Source organism: Lithobates pipiens, unplaced genomic scaffold, assembly GCF_037356315.1.
Source record: "Lithobates pipiens isolate NorthernLeopardFrog02 unplaced genomic scaffold, aLitPip1_a1.2 Scaffold_13, whole genome shotgun sequence".
Taxonomy (NCBI): Eukaryota; Metazoa; Chordata; class Amphibia; order Anura; family Ranidae; genus Lithobates; species Lithobates pipiens.
Window position 1 is genome coordinate 342,604,426 of NW_027507718.1, and position 17,675 is coordinate 342,622,100.

Here is a 17,675-nt window from a genome sequence, read left to right on the forward strand (position 1 = left end):
AAACTGACTATAGATGAGATGAGTCGTCTTCTTTTTTTTTTTTTTTTTTTTTTTTAACTTCGTTACGCTAGCAATGATTGACTGGGCACTTTTAGCCCCTTCCTGCCCAGACCAATTTTCAGTTTTCAGTGCTGTTACACTTTGAATTACAATTGCGGTCATGCAACACTGTACCCAAACAACATTCTTATAATTTTTTTTTTTTATTTTTTTTTTTTGAGACATAGCTTTCTTTTGGTGGTATTTAATTGCCATTAGGTGTTTTATTTTTTGCTAAACAAATGAAAAATATTTTTCTTATTTACAAAATTTTATAACCGAAACTAAGTCCATTTTTTCCCCTTCACTAATGGGTGCTGATGAGGCTGCACTGATGAGGTGGGCGCTGATAGTTGTCACTGATTTGGCAGCACTGGTGGGCACTAACTGACCGAACTGGTTCGCACTGCCAATCTGTGCCCACTGACCGTCATATGACGCCCTCCAGGCAATGTGCAATTGCGCTGTAGCTGTCATTTGGCTATAGTGCAGTTGTGAAGAGGTTATGCTGGCCATACCTGTATTAAAATTTTGAATCTACCAATTGACCTCTATATAATTACCTTGTTGGCAACTACCAGCCTGCAACACTGATCAGTGTATTCTGACACCAGTGAAGTCTCCCCACTGTCAGAACACAATAGCTCATCAAGAGGAATCAAGTTAGTTTTTTTTCCATTATAACCACTGGCTGAACAAAAAAAAGCCCTGTCTAATGTATAGGCTGCCTTGCTTTGCGTTCTTGTTATATTATTCATCTATACATTCTGTTAATAAAATATAGTATACACTAGTTGCATTAGTGGTGAATTTGTCTTATGTGCCACCCTGTATGCCATGTTGCATTTTTCTTGCTTTAGAAATGATCACTTTGTTTTCCCAAGTTCCTGTCTGATTTTTGATGTGGATGTTGGCTCTACTGGATGCAGCTATTGTCGTTCTATTGTTCTACCACACCTGCCTATGATGAGATGTTGCAAAACTAACTGGATGGAAGAATGCCGAATATCCGTTAGCTCTAATCTCATAAATCTAGGCATACATGTAATTTAATTATATGAAAGCTATTTTGCTGACTTGTTTGTAAATTAAAGTATTTTGTACTGTTTTGGAGCACATAACATACATTGGCTATACACAGTATAAAGCATAACAATCTTTACCCATTTTGTTTTAGGATTCGTTTCACTAATGAATCACTAAATCACATATTTGGCACATGGCATGTCATATCACTTTGTAAAATAACTCCCCGCTTACATGTATATTTATCATAGAAATTGAAGCGTGAAATAAAACACAATATTTCTATAGCATACTGTTTGTTTGTTTTTATTCAGTCGTTTTATCATCTTTCTATTAAATCCTCTGCCCTTGTTGTTTTAACTTTAGATAGTAAAACTTTTTTTTTTCCTGCCAGTAATACCTTATACAGCCCACTTCCTGTTTCTTGTCTGGTCATTATCCTACGCTTATGATATCATACACAGCTTTCTCACTCTCATAAGCGTTTGCCAGGAAGGGAAGGGGGTAAGTCATAAGAGGGGCAATGAGCGCTTCAGGGCTGCAGAGCTTGAGGTGTGCTTCTGTGTAAATCCAGGAAGTGAACAGGCAGCAACGTCAGCTGCCCACAGTTAAAATGGCTGCAGCCAGACTCAGTGGAGTGGGATTTCTGCAGCATATTTGGCAAATACAGAATCACAGTATATATACAATATTATTCAAAGTGGCTTCAGAATGGCAAAGATGTTTGTATTACAAATTGTGAGCAGACTGCAGTTCCTCTTTAATAGGGTGTCCCATATCTTAATGAGGTCTAAAATGGAAGATACATGCATATGCTTTAAAAAGGTGACGTTGTTGGTTATAGTATTTGTGTGTGTTTAATAATTGTAAAGAAAGCGTCAGTTTTCTTTATTATTGCTGATTGTTTTGTGACCGTGGTACTTGTGAGGTTAGCTGATGATGGGAGAATAGTTGAAAATCCTTATGGGGAAGCTTAGGCTTAGATGTGTTTATTGTCTTTTGATTAACACTCTCCTCATACATTAATGCTCTATGTACTGTCCTAATAGCCAACTTTGTTATTTTTATTTTTTATTTACTTTTCTTTGAAGGAACTAAAACGATCAGTACCAGCAGGACTTGGCCTTTCTGAAACTCGAATCACTCATGGCTTTGATGACGGTAAAGAAGGAATATTCGAAGCCACGCCTTATCCGGGTAAGACACTTGTTTGGATCAACTTCAAAAGTAGACAGGATGACCCCCAGCTTGGCAGTCCAGGGGTCACTTCAGGCTTATAAATGATATCCCACACACATGGATTGGTGTCAAAACATCAGATGATAAATCGATGTAGGAACATCAGATGATAGATTTTCAATAGAAGGTTCTCAGCAGGATAAGCAGGTACCCAGAAATAAAGTGGATGGACCAATAGTGCAGTACTGTTTTTTGATTTTTTTTTTTTTTTTTGCGCATAGGGATCGGTGCTTACAAAACAAGCATGGATAAAAAGCTGTAGATAAAGGAAGCGGCCGTACATGGCATGCGTCCCATGGACCGGAAGTGATGTCAATCTGAACAGGAAAGTATGTCAATGCATTTTGCCCTTCCTCAGGGCATCATCCTGGTCCTGAAGGAAGGGCAAAATGCATTGACATAATTTCTTTTTCCGATTGACGTCGCTCCAGTCTGTGAAACACACGCCATGTGCGGCCGCTTCCTGTATCTACAGCTTTTTATCCATGCTTGTTTTGTAAGCGTCTTTGTAAGTACCGATCCCTATGCGCATTAAAATCATTTTCATAACAGTACTTCACTATTGGTCCATCCTCTCTTTATTTCTGGTTACCTGCTTATCCTGCTGAGAGCCTTCTATTGCAAATCTATCATCTGATGTTCCTACATCAATCTATCATCTGATGTTTTGACACCAATCCATGTGTGTGGGATATCATTTATAAGCCTGAAGTGACCCCTGGACTGCAAAGCTGGGGGTCATCCTGTTCTGGTGAGTGGGGACACAAAAGGGGGAGTCACTGTACTACTGCAAGTTTATAAAGAATTTCTTACTCTGACTCCACTGTGGATCAACACTTCATTTTTATTTATTTGGACTTTTTTTGTTTATTTCACTAATATTATTATGTTTTGTGAGTGCTGTTTTTTTCTTATCCACATTCATTCAAGTGATTAGCACCTTGTGTACAGTAGCTGCAATTTATTATCACCTAGTTGTTTCCATTAGCGTGAGTTTATATTTAGAAATATACTGTCACATATCTGGAGGATCAACCTCTTTCCTTTTCAGGCCTGGAGTGTCTGCCCTTTTTCCAGCTTCATTGGTCAGCTTGCAGAGGGCACGAGCACCATCTACACAGATGCCAGCACCATGGATGCCCACCAATCCTCCAGATATGCCTGAACCTATATTGCACCAAGTGAGGGGATAATGACATGCTTTTATAATAAATTACTTGGAGGATACTGTACTTGGAGGTGCCCGTCCCTTCTTGTTTCTAGTGACTAAGAGCTTGCCTCTGCTTTTAGTCTGGCAGCCCACGTGGATTATATTCCACTTCATCCCAGATAAATCACTTGCTGCACGTTACCTGGCGCAATACTTTTTCCATAGAATAAACGGAATAAACCGAGCATTTAATGTTATTTGTTCTGCTCTGAAGTTCTCTGTAAATATTTGAAACAATTTAATCATTATTGGTTTAACAAACAAGTGGGCTTAGGACAGGGATATCATTAGCGTGATCACATTTATGTCTGTTTAGGTAAAAAGTACATCTAGTGTTATTTAACAGATTTAGTTTAAATCAGGTCTTTCTTTCACTGCATTAAAGCTGGATTAAAATGGAAGGATTTAGGCTTATGCTTTATTATTTTGCATGAATAGGCCAGTAAAAGACACTGAATATGAATGTACATATATTGCTGGATGTAAAGTTAATGGAAAAAGCTTTTATGAGGTCTCTTTGTGTGTTTGACTTTGGCTGAACCCCTTCAGTTTGGCACTGGGGACTAGCCATTTTTCAATTGCAGCGCTAAGAGTGGAACATTGGTCATTGAATGCTCACACAAGTCATTGCCTGACTGTGATGGTTGAAGAGAAGCTTCCAGAACTGAGCAGAAGTCGCAGCACTTGGCTATCTTCATAAATTTAAATTTCAGTCCTTTTTTTTTTTAAATTGGTGGTGTAAGGAAGGGTCCAATAAGGCTTCTTGCTCATGGGCACATTCGCCCGTGTAAAAGTGTCATGTATTTCTTGTGCCCAGCACTACATGTCCTGAGTGTGGGTAATGTGCGTTCAGAGCATTACGTCATATGTGTGCATGCACTAGTTTACTTATTAGCAGAGTTTGAATGTTCGCCCTGTGCCTGTGTGGATTTCCTCTGGGTACTCTGGTTTCCTTCCACACTTAGACAGTTTAAAAAAACTACTTGTCCAAGGGACTAAATCTGGATCCCAATCTACTTGTCCTGATAAAAGAAAAATAATTTTACCCAAAATCCTATTTAAATAAGGTTTTAACATTGTGCTGTTTATCTCCTACTCACTCACCTCTCTGCCTTTCTCCAGCATCGCACCCAGGGACTAGTAGGGAAGGGTGAAACCTTGCAGTGTGACAAGCACAAATTGGGTGCTCGTCAGGAAGGGGGTATGTCAGGTTCTCAATGTCTAGAGTGAATGAGGCACCGGCCCCAATGAGAAAAAAATAAAACTTAGTTCCTTCAGGTTATCCTCGCACATGGAAGTACTCAAACGCTGGTATCCTATCCATAAAGCTACATTCACACATGCGATTCTGTCTGCATTCTCAAAACCTAAAACACACTGCGGTTTTGACGCGTGATTTGTTGAACGGCAGCATCATGTGAAGCTTGTCATCTGAAAGAAGCTCCTGCTCCTTTTTAAAGTAGAAGTAAACCCTCCTATCGTTTTCGGTCAAGGAAGCTGCCATCTTGGCCTCTAATAATTCTTCAACTGCCATAATGCTGCTCATGTGATCAGTTATGACACCGGCCATTGGATGGTTTGAAAGTTTGGTTGAGAGCACAGCCAATGTGAAAGTTAGCATTTCCGGCATGCCAGGAATGTAAGTGTTTTTTGAAACTGGATTTACTCCCGCTTTAAGTGACAAGCTTCATGCTATGCTATTTAAATGGCAAAACCGCCCTGCGTTTTAGGTTCCATTGAAAGTGATATCGCCTGAACCTGTGTTGTGCGATTGTAGGTCATTCGGAGATCCCTAAACACCCAGGTGTGAATGGAGCCTTAGTCCTGGTTCACATTGATGTGGATCAGATGAGATCTATAAGGCATATATTCGCATGGCATCTTAAAATCCATTGTTTTCTATGAAGAATGTTCACATCTATGCGGTGCGTTTTATTGATCTGATTTAATAAAGAGAGGGAGTTGCCCTCCAAATGCACACAGCATAGAGTATAGTGGGATTCTGAGATAACTGTTCACGTCGGATGCGATTCATAGCCAGTTTTGCATAGAGGTAACTAGAAGACAGATTTGCATAGAAGTGATTGGAAGGCTTTTCTAGCATCTGAAGGCCGACTGAAAATGCCAGCACTAAATTCGCATTGAACAAAAGGGTATTCACAATCTCAACCCTGAATCTTATCTGAAACGCTGAGCAGCTACCTTTGACAAACGCACTGAAAACTGGAATGAACATCGCACTGCATAAAGTAAACCCTGCTGCTCACCCGCAGCAGGGCCAGATATAAACAAGAAAATGCAAACACCTGCCCAGTTCCCAGAACTGCATGTCTCGGGCGTTGGGCGATCTCTTAGATCTCTTAGATTGGAAGCTTCTTGAAGGCAGGGGCAATGCTAATGTACAATAAATATGTAAAGAGATGCATAGAGCTGTGTTCTTATTTGTTTGTATCATACTGACTTTTTGGCTTCAATATGTTTGAGTTCGTAACTCGAAACAATTATGCACATAAAGACTTATGATTTCCCTTGACTGCATACTTGTTGCAGCTCAGTACCTCAGATGCTATTGAAGTCAGTAGACAAATATAACTGCCAGGCAACCAGCATTTTTTTTTAAATGAGATTGGCAGTGGCAGCAGTCATGTTTTAGTTTGGTTTTCTTTAATGTAAATCTTTGTACATGCTGATTTTACCTCAGGTTGCAGGTAGCTGAAATGCCTTATAAGTGAGCCTAGGTTGTAAGTGAGCATTTTGTTTTAAAATAACAAACTGTTCTACTTACCTGATCGGTGTAATGGTTTTGTACAGAGCAGCCCAGATCCTCCTCTTCTCGGGTCCCTCACAGGTACGCCTGGCTCCTCCCTCCCACCAAATGCCCCCATAGCAAGTAGCTTGCTATGGGGGCATCCGAGCTGCTGCTCTGTGCGTCTATTCAGTGAACACCATTCTGGACCATTCTGTGTGTCCAATGGTGCCTGCTGCTGTCTCAGCCAATGAGGAGGGAAAGTACTGAACAGTGCACCATCACTGGATTGAGAGGGGGCTCAGATAAGTATTATGAGGGCTGATGCACACTGGAGTTTTTTTTTATCTTAATGCATGGAATGCATTAAGATAAAAATCCTTCTTTAGAACCACTTACCAAACCAAATATCAACAGCACATTTTCCATGCTTCTATAAAATGTGTGTTGGATTTTTGATTGTGTAACCTGCCTCCTGAAACAGAGCGTTTCTGATATGCATTTTCTTCAATGTGTATTGGAGCAACTGCCAAACACCATGGTTAGGGATGAGCTCAGGCGTGTTCGCATGGACCACTTGCAGAGCCCATCAGGAAGTCAGCGCTGTGCTAATCACAGGCAGTGAGACATTGCCCCGATGTGTGGCTGCAGAGATCGGGCAATGTCTCAGTGCTGCTCCAACTTCCTGGCGGGCTCTGCACGTGGTCCATGCGAACACGCATGAGCTCACCCCTAACCATGGTGTTCAGGTGAAGAGGCATCTTAATCCAAGTGTACCATCCCTGCAATAGTTGTGTCAATAAATGTAACATTTGTTTGGTCACCTGGAGCTTACACCTCATCCTACAACTCTAATGAAAATATATCCTTTGTTGGCGTATTCAGCTGAAGTGTCTGTTTCTTCTATAATCTTCTGGTCTAACTCTATCCCCTAATAGTTTACTAGTGTTTGTATGCATATTGTAATTTTTGTGCAATGTATACTCTTCTTAGGTTCCTTCACGCCCAGGTCTCCAGTAATTTCCCCTAGCAGCACAGCAGCTAGCAGACTGGCTGGACAAGGAGATGATTTAATTGCTCCGTCAGGTATTGCAGATGCTGGATAACTCCCCAGGAACTGCTGGTGCTGCACTAACCTCTTTATTTTTTCCTTATTATTTCCTGATTATCTCTGAATCATAGGAGTGTGCTTTATTCCTGCCCTGCTGAGAATTAATCATGTGCCAATTAACTCAAAAACACGTTAACCTTTCTCCTTGTTCAAAAACAACATCACCCTGTATTAAAAATGTGCACACTATATGTTTATCTGAAGGGTCTGACAAAGCACTTGTTTTGGCAAAGTGCAATGTTGTGCAGTAATCAGTAGCAGCTAGTCAATCTATTCTCATCATAAGTGCCCTAAGCTGCTGAAGATGCTCTGTGATGTGTATATGGGTTACTGTACAACACCGCTCTGCAACATTTTCAAAATGTTCTTTCTCCCTTCAAACTTCTTAGCACAAATCACATTGCATGTAAGTGGATTGATTGTCACCATACGTGAGGATTACTTTTGAAACAATAGCTCTTACATTGTACTTGGCATGTAACAAGGTAATTCAGTGTTCAGGGGAAAGATGCTAAAGCCCCTGCATGGGTAGTCTCACTGGAAGGGAAAATTCCTCTGCATCAGTGGTGTCTGTTTGAGGACGACTGATTTGGTAGTGGTATGAAGGGAGCTGGGACTTTCGAGGTGTTGTGGGGTACATCTAACTAAGAAACCCTGTGTGGCTCTGAGGGCTAGGTTTCACTAGCACAAGCCCTCTAAAGGGTGATCTGTGGTGGATCACATTTCAGAGGGTATTTGACAGGTGGAATAGATGGTAGAGATGTTATGTGGCCTTCTCGCTGCCTGTTTTGACATCCAAATGCAACCACTGCAATGGCATCACAGCCCTGTTCATTTACAGTGCCTTGAAAAAGTATTCATACACCTTGAAATTTTCCACATTGTCATGTTACAACTAAAAACGTAAATGTATTTCAATGGGATTTTATGTGATAGACCAACACAAAGTGACACATAATTGTGCAGTAAAAGGAAAATGATAAATGGTTTTACATTTTTTTTTTTTTTTTTTTTTTTTTTACAAATAAATATGTGAAAAGTGTGGCGTGCATTTGTATTCAGCCCCCCTAAGTCATTACTTTGTAGAACCACAAAGCTTCAGAATTTGTAGCTGCTGACTTTTATTTATTATTATTATTATTATTTTTTTTAAGTGGAACTCTGCTGTTAATTCAGACAACCTCAGCACAGCACCTGCCCAGAAATAAAAGCCGCTTCTTCCCTGTCCAGTCATGTGATGCCACATGACAAGGAGACCTGTCCTCATTCTCCAGCAGGTGCTGGTGCTGCTGCGGTGGTAAGTTCTCAGTGGGCACTTGTTCTGCCTGCTATCTCCCACCCACGCTAGACTGCTGATGGTGGAAGAAAAGTAGAGAACCCCCCCCTTCCTGTTGTGTGATCAGTTCTGAAAGTTATTCAGGCAACCAGATGATGGTTTGCTAATAAAGTATGGAGGCTGTCCATGCCAATTCTGCTCAAATAATGGTTCTTTCACCATATTGCAGCTCATTAGTATTAAAGTCAGGATCATGGTCAGACTCTATGCGGTTGATTGGTTAAAACTGGAGAATGTAAAATCTGGTCCACCTCTGCAACTAAACCAATCTGCTTCCAGGTTTTATTGTCGAAGCGTAATTAAACTAGCTGATGTTACAAGCTGATTGGATACCATGCAGAGCTGCACCAGATTCTGAGTGTTCCAGTTTTAGTAAATATCACCCTATAGCTTGCACTTTTTGCCCAGTTGCACACATATGTTAGCATTTACTAATGTTTATACTCAGGATCTTATTGACCAAAAGATCCTGAGTAAAATGTTCAATAGAGACCTTGCATAAAGTTGTGTAAGCGTTGTAAAGTTGGGGGTTGTTTAGATCTCGTAGTAGATGCTTTTGCAAGTGATTCAAACCAGTCGGGAACTGTATTTTAGGGTGTGGTAGCCCATTTTTATTAAAAAGGAAACTAAAAGTCCGTAACATAATGGTTTCCCACGTAGGGATTCTTCTCCAGCAAGTACACACAACAGAAAAAGTTATCCCACCTGGCTTTCTGTAGCAGTACTTCTTTTTATCCTGGTCACACAGACCACTGCATCCTTCACTGTGGACAGCTTTACTTGAGCGCTCACAGTTCCGCTCCAGCCTTAGCCTTCAGGCCATTTCACTGCCTCTTGCAGTCACACATGTTTTGGTTGCCTCCTGGAGACCTCCTGTCTCTTGGTGTGGAGCAGTCTCCAACTGGGAGCCCTGAGGTATTCCCATAAACTCATTATAAGGGCTGATGAGCACACACCCTGCTGGTCATCTGCAAAATATGGACACAGGGTTGGAGATCCCATCCCACCCAAGACGCTGTGGAATCCTTTTTTTTTTTTTTTTTTTACTCCCATGTGCAAGAGCCCTTAAAGCGGTAGTAAACCGCAACAAAAAAGAAAACAAAATTAGCCCCTTTGAAGGTTTTAGTCATAATCTGCTAGTATGCACCACATACTGGCACATTATGGGCAAAGCCCTCCAGTGGTGCAGTGTCACAGATTATGGCACTCATGTCACCTCCCTGTCACATTCGATTTTACACTTGGACGGAAGGGCGCCATATACAGGAACCATTCCTCTTCATTTTCTTCCTGCAACCACTGAAACTATTCATTTCATTGTAGCCTGCGACCAGTTAAAAGAACACTTAAGTGACCCTTGCTCTTCAAAGGTTGAGCACCCCTTCCTTAAGTGGTTCTTTTAGTAATGTCACAAGTCTGCATGGACAAAATCCAGACATCACAAGATACAGCAAAATAACTTTAGATGATTACTAGTTATAGGATACATCTAGAAATGTTAATTGTTCCTAAGTAGTACTCAGTGGTACCCTTTTTTTTTTTCCCCCTAGAATTCCCTCATTAAAAGCCCAGTGCACTTGTTAGTATGCAAGGAATTCCTATGCCTATAGCACTGGAGTTTCTTTGGTAATATAGTCACTACTGTGCTACTTGCTAAAAAGGAATCTGCACTGCCCCTTAACCCCAAATTCCTCTGGCACTCCCACACAAAAAAAAAAAACGATGCAAAACAAGACATGGTCATTTATTAATGGGGAAAAGATCAACTGCAGGGAACCCATAGACCATACCGTTGACTTGGTTCTTTTGGTTCACAGCTTTCAGAGATTAGGTCTAGCTGTCCTTAGACTTATGGAAATTTAGCCAGTTCAGAGGAGACGAGCCCGATTTTTTTTTTTTTTTTTTTTTTTTTCTTTTTTTTTTTTCAATTATCTTTATTCATTTTAAAGATAAATCACAAACAGTTTGCCCACGCAGGGGCCAAAGCAGATGGGTCAAGAAGCATGAATAGTGAAATAAAGTTACGAGTACAGTGCAGTTGAAAAAAATATATTATCCAGGATGAACCCCCTCAGAGTCCCAAATGAATTCTTAAATTGTGCAGGCATGGTGGATTGTGAGCAGCCAGATTTCCATTAGTGAGCGGCCATCCCTGTTTGGCAGAAGTCGCTCATTTGACAGTGTTGTCATTTTTTTTTATTGATCCTGGGATTGTCTAATTCAGTGACTAATACCCATCTGAACAGTTTTTGTGAAATACATCTAGAGTTTGAGCTTAAATGCATGCCAGTGCCCAGAATTATTTATTCTGGTCAATCTTATGCCTCAATGCCCAAAATGTAGACACGCCTAAATGAAGGTGCAATACGTGACTTTTAGGGTGTTTTTTAAGCAGCATTTTCCTGCCCAATCTGGTGTTCAGAGAGTTGCCCCATGTGCATGAGGCCTTATGGTTCTCTGTTTACACTATTTCCTAGGCATTCTTCCAGTCCTCAAATCCCAGACTAGTTTTAGACAATATGTCTCCAAAAAGCAAGCATTTTCACTTGGCACTAACAAATGAATCCATTGTTTTCTATGGTCTTGCATAGCAAAGCATGGTCACTGCAAAAACAAGCAAGCTGTATGTCCCGCCGTCTATGCATTGATGCTTTTTTTTTTTTTTTTTTTTTTTTACTTTTTCATGAATTGCAACCTGTATTAGCTTTTCATATGCAGTTTTGTTACGATGTAGGTTTCACGTATGTTTTTAAATACAGAAACTGTGGCAGTTGATATTTCATTGTTTATTTTATGTGCTGAGAATTTCACCACAAAAGAAAACTTGGCTTTAAAGTGGTTGTAAAGCTTAAACATGTTTTACATTAATGCATTCCTTACATTAAGGTAAAAAATATTTAGGCATTGGTTTTGGCCCCTCACCCCCTTACCTAGCGCTGTGCACACCTGCATCTCTTCTCTCCCCTCACTTCCAGGTCTCACTGGCTTTGCAGGGGAAGCAGGAGTCATTGGTCAATCAAAGCCAGTGCCGAGTCCCGCTGTTTGTGTCAATGGATGCAACAGCAGGGCTCGGGAGGGGGCATGCACAAGTGCCCCCATGGGAAGTGGGTTTCCCATGAGGGCACTTGACAGAGAGGAGGGGACCTGAGAAGGTTCAGGTAAGAAGTATAGAGATGTTTGTTGAAGAAAAGTTTTCCTTTAAAGCAGTTCAGGTGGCTGTTAGTCATGAAGTCACAGAGCATCCACTAAAATTTCAGTTCATGCTAGTAAGATCTTTTTTGAGCTTCTCTTATTTTCAGCTTACAGAGTATTTGCTAGATATTTGTGCATGGAATAACCAGGGTGATGTTGTTTTAGAAAATACTGCCAGTGTACATCAGTAGTAATATGTTAGACTTGATGCTTAATTATTGCTTGCCTATTCATTTCTCTTATTGGCTGTTCTATGGATAATTGTCTTCCACGTATCTTTCCCTGTAGCACAATGCTATTGTTGCAAATAAATATTACTGGAAGTCATTGAAAGATGTTTGCTTATTTTGTTTTGCATAACAAAGTTACATTTTGTTTTTGTTTCTGTAGGTGAGCGACAAAGTGCACAACAGAGAAGTGGCCCTGTTGTCCTTTCGGAAGAACCAAGGAGTACGGCCATTGAAAAACTTGAGCTTGTAAGAAGATGGAGTTTAAACACCTACAAGGTGCGTATTGGACATTAGTGTAAACTAGGTAGGGCCAAAACAACTAATCGATTAATCGACAACTAATCAATTATGAAAATTGTTTTCAACTATTTTTATAATCGATTAGTTGGCCTGCATACAGAATGCATTATTTGTTTTACATATCAGGAAATGCAGTGCAGCACATACAGCTCAGTACACCATCTATACATGTCAGTAAGTGCCTGAGAACTTGTAAAAGTGTGAGCAATGCCTCATGGGACATGTAGTCCTGGGCAAGAAGTAAGTGGTGCAAAGTTTTATTTTACCTTGCTATAGGGGCACTCTATACTATACTTTGCAGCTTGCTAATGGGGCACTCCGAGGGTAGGAAGAGCCAGAAGCGTCGGTGGGGGGGCCCCAAAAGAGGAGAATCAGGGCTGCTCTGTGCAAAACAATTAGGCTTCATGTACACAGAACGTTTTTACAACCTCTCCTTAACGATTTAACTTGACAAATGGTAACCCACATTTAAAACGTCTGTTTTGCAGCGTTTACATGCTGTGTTTAGGGGAGTTTTACTGCATTTGCATTTAGAAGCGTTTCTAAAAAAAAAGAAGATGTTTAAAGTGGGGGGAAAAAACAAAAAACGCTTGTAAATTAAACACGGTTAACGCGTTTAGCCGTGTTTGGTGTTGGAAACTTCGGCGTCTAAACCCATTTTTTTGCTTTCGATGAAACGCTGTTAAACGTAACTGCCTAAACGTCAATAAACGAGACTGTATACATGGTCACATAGGATAACATTGAGTTTGGGGCAGTTGAAAAAAGCGTCCAGCTGCCTCTGAACGTACGTTCAGCAGCATCCCGTGTACATGGGGCCTTACAGAGCAGCCAAGTATATGACATGTTTGTTTAAAAAAAAAAATTGTTTCAAGACTGTGTGCAGGGAAGATTAGCGTCTGAACACAGAGAGGGTGGAGGCTGATAGACTGGAGATAATATAAGGCATTACAATTAAATTTAAAGTAGACTTTTTACCAGTATTGTGGATTATATTTAAAATGATCGTATCCATGAAAAAAAGTCTCACCTTTTTAGTGCTAGTTTATTATGAAAGATTTATAGGGATCTCCCTTCCCCCCTTCATATAGCTTAATGCCTGACTCCTATTTAGAATGCCCATATATCCTACTTCTGGGTGTATTTATTATTTTATATATATGAGATAAGTAATATATATTATTATGCCTCGTACAGACGTAGCAGACTATCCAGCGGACTTAGTCTGGCGGACTTTCCACCAGACTGTCTGCCGGACTTTCCGAACGAGCTACCTGCCAACACACTGTACTTTTGCGGCGGACTTAGTACGGCATACTAAGTCCGCCGTACTTCTGAAATGAACGGACTCGCCCACACACACGGAGGAAAGTCCGCTCATTTTGAGCGTGGCTCCAGGTAGCTGGGACCAACGAAGTAAGCCTCGCTGGTCCCGTCACCTGGTATGGACTTAAAGGGGAATCCCTACGCCGAAAAATCGGCATGGGGGTCCCCCCCAGATCCATATCAGACCCCCCCTCCTGAGCCGTACCAGGCCGCAACATGCCCTCAACATGGTGGGTGCCTTGGGGAAGGGGGGGGGGGCGCGCTGCCCCCCCCACCCCAAAGCACCTTGTCCCCATGTTGATGAGGACAAGGGCCTCTTCCCGACAACCCTGGTTGTCAGGGTCTGTGGGCGGGGGGCTTATCGGAATCTGTGAGCCCCCTTTAATAAGGGGGCCCCTGGATACTAGCCCCCCACCCTATGTGAATGAGTATGGGGTACAATACCTACCCATTCACCTGTGAAAAAAAAAAAAACACAACACACAAGGGTTAAAATAGTTTATTGCACAGCTCCGGGGGGTGGTCTTCCGTCTTCGGGGGACTTCTCGCCGGACTCCTCCGCTATCTTCTGCTCTTTTACTAGCGGAGGAGCCCGGCTTTCTTCTTCGCCGCCACCGCCCTCTTCTTCCGACTTCGGGGGTCTTGTCCCCCTCTTTGGTTCTTCTTGCCGGGCCACCGCGCCTTCTTCTAGCTCTTTTACAAGCGGTGGCCCGGTCTTCTGTCACCGCTGTCACTGTCTTCTGTTCTTCTCTTCTGGAGATGTTGCCTCGTCGCTGTCTCCGGTCACCATGACAGGGCGTGCGGCGACTTATATAGGGACATCACCGGATGCCGATAGACCCCGACAATCAACGGCCAGGGTTGCCGTGAAGAGGCACTTGTCCTCATCAACGTGGGGACAAGGTGCTTTGGGGTGGGGGCGTCAGCGCGGCCCCCCCTTCCCCAAGGCACCCCCATGCTGAGGGCACGCGGCCTGGTACGGCTCAGGAGGGGGGGGCGCTCGCTCGTCCCCACCCCCTTTCCTGGCTGGCCGGGTAGCGTGCTCGGATAAGGGTCTGACATGGACCTGGGGGGGGGATTTTTCTGCGTAGGGATTCCCCTTCAAGTCCATACCAGGTGATGGGGCCAGCGACGCCTCCTTCACTGGCCCCGGCTACTTGGAGCCGCGCTTAAAATGAGCGGACTTTTCTCCGGGCGGGAAAAGTCCGTTCATTTCAAAAGTACGGCAGACTGACACACACACGGCCGTACTGTCCGCTGAAATGCAATTCCGGCGGACAGATTGGTGTGCAAAATTACTTTCTTAGTCCGCTGGACTTTTGGGTAAAAAAAAAAAAAGTCCGCCGGAGCCTACACACAGGCGGATTGTCCGGCGGACTTGAGTCTGCTGGACTTTTCCACCAGATTGTTTGATCGTGTGTACGTGGCATTACTTTCACTGTTGCACAGTAAAAATTAACCCCTTATAGTAGCATTTATCTGCTCTTTTTGTACTATAAAGGGCCAGTTTGTTTGTTTTTTTCGTTTGTTTTTTACCTCATGATGACAGTTGATACAAAAAAAAAGCATGCTGCTGCTGCTAAACGTCTTAGGCCTGGTTCCCATCTATGCGTTTTTTGGTGCTTTTTGCAGAAATGCACTACAGTTCATTTGACATGGTTTCCTATGGGACACGTTCACCTCTATGCTTTTTTCAGCCGCTGCTTATTTGGAAAGGGTCAAGGACATTTTTCAATTCAAATAGTTTTTTTGGTTCCATAGACTTCAATGGAGAAGCTGCAGAAAAAGCATGTAGTGTGTTTTTTTTCCAACGATTTTCATTTTTTTTTATCTGCCCAATAACAAATTGGCAAACAAAAAAGCATTAAAAAAAAGCAAATCGCAGCAAACTAAATTATACACCACACTTTTTTTTTTTTAAGGTTATTATCCAATTAATCAAATCATTAATCGGCTAACTAATCGATTATGAAAATAATCGTTACTTGCCGCCATAAATATAGGTTATATATAGGTTCACAAAGTGCATACTGGTCAAAAATCTTTTCTATTTATTTGACTGTCTGCCCTTAGGCTACAATCAAATGGTAATTGCCTTTTGTTCTCTGCTGACACATTTTAGTTTCACTGACCGCTTAAAGCTATAGTCCAGTTTCAATGTCCAAAAGAAAAAAATCTCCTTTAAAGTAGATCCTCCATTGTACCTCGAACTACAGCTGTTTTACTAAAATGTGTTTTGAATACCTTTTTGTTTCTGCACACAGTAAACAAAAAGAGTGCCCTACCACAGCCAAAATGCATTCTTTCAATGGGTGGAGCAGCAGAGAGAGCAGATTAGATCCCCTTTTTGCTACAGCATGATGGTCGTATTTGCTCTGCACAGTCAATACATTTTTTTTTCATTTAGCGCTTTTTTTTTTTTTTTTTTTTTTCAAATATAAATTTTTATTACTTTTCAAACAATGCCCAACATGGGCATAAACATATAATACAACATAGAAGTGGGATACAAAAGAAAAGGGGAGGGAGGGAAAAGGGGAACCAACATCAAACCTATTACCGAGTTCACAGGAGGGACAGGGTCATAAAAAACATTTAGCGCTTTTAACTGGCGGGGACTAGGGCAGTTAGGGGTGGTCAGGTGCTACGTAGTCGCTACAGAGCAACCATGTCACCTGCCCCAGAACTACCTGTCTGTAAGGCCACATTTCTCTGATAAAGAGGAGGTTGGACAAGCCAAATTATGATCCATGTATGCCCGACTTGACTGCTGAAAGTACATCCAAGATGATGATGCTCAGCAGCAGTCACCAGGCTTTTAGATGTCTACACAAGGGAGGCCTTTTACAGGTAAAGAACATGCCTAAAATATGTTAAAAAAGCACGTTATCTTATGGGAAGATTGTTGTTTAACCCCCCTAGCGGTAATCCCGAGTCTGGCTCGGGGTAGGAATATACTGATAGGAGAGGTAACCCCGAGCCAGACTCGGGATCGCTTCGCTCGATGCAGGGAGGACACATGGAGAGTTACTCACCTTGTCCCCTGGATCCAGCGATGTCCTCCGCGCTGTGTGATCGAGCCGTCCTGCGCTCGATTCACAGTGCCGAATGCCGCCGAGCTCTGTTCCCTGCGGCGTTTCGGCGCACGGGAGCGGAGAACGGCGGCAAATTCAAAAAAGTAAAAACACACAAAACACACACAGCACTGTAATCTTACAGATTACAGTGCTGTATTAAAAAATACACACCCCCTTTGTCCCTAGTGGTCTGTGCAGTGCCCTGCATGCACTTTTATATTATAAATACTGTTTTTTACTGCCTGGAATTTGGAGATTGTCCATAGCAACCAAAAAGTGTAAATTTTTCAGTGTTTTTGGATTTGATTACATTATTGAATAATTTTTATTATTCTTTATTATATTATAAACTTTATCATACCCTGGATATCTGCTAGACTCTGGTTTGAACAGATTTAAGAGCGTTATTCCTAAGAATTACAGGACTACAAAAAAAAGCCAGATTTCCGTGTAAAATAATTGTACCGCTTTCAGCACCTAATTCCAGACTGAATCATACCGCCAGGGAGGTTAAATATCTGGTCATAGGGTCTATTTAAAGTGGTTTTAAAGGGTCAAGGTTTTTTACCTTAATGCTTTCTCTGCATTAAGGTAAAAAACCTTTTACGTGCAGCTCTGCTGCTGTTGCAGTGCCAGTCCAGGCTGTGAAAAGATCCCGACCATGGGATTGGGATCCACCCAGATGCCTGGACTGGCAGCTGGCTCAGCTTCCCAGTGAGATGCTGAGAGGCCGATCTAGAGTATGACTATTTTTTTTTTTTTTCTTTGTTTTTCTTTTTTAAAGCAAAAAGAAAGCAGTTTATGCACAGATTGAGATGATGTGTTGGAAGACTTGCTGAGCAG

At 41.9% G+C, this 17,675-nt stretch overlaps 1 protein-coding gene across 3 annotated transcripts in view; it reads left to right on the forward strand.

The window, feature by feature from the left end:
* The window catches only part of ARFIP1 (ARF interacting protein 1), a 189,036-nt gene that overhangs the window by 92,552 nt on the left and 78,809 nt on the right, over window positions 1-17,675 (forward strand). For 2 of the 3 annotated variants that reach the window (XM_077477052.1, XM_077477053.1), the window contains 3 exons: window positions 2,157-2,262; window positions 7,254-7,346; window positions 12,290-12,405. In XM_077477052.1, the coding sequence (XP_077333178.1) occupies window positions 2,157-2,262; window positions 7,254-7,346; window positions 12,290-12,405 (315 nt within the window). The remainder of the gene's footprint in view (window positions 1-2,156; window positions 2,263-7,253; window positions 7,347-12,289; window positions 12,406-17,675) is intronic. The other variant, XM_077477054.1, reaches the window with a different exon arrangement.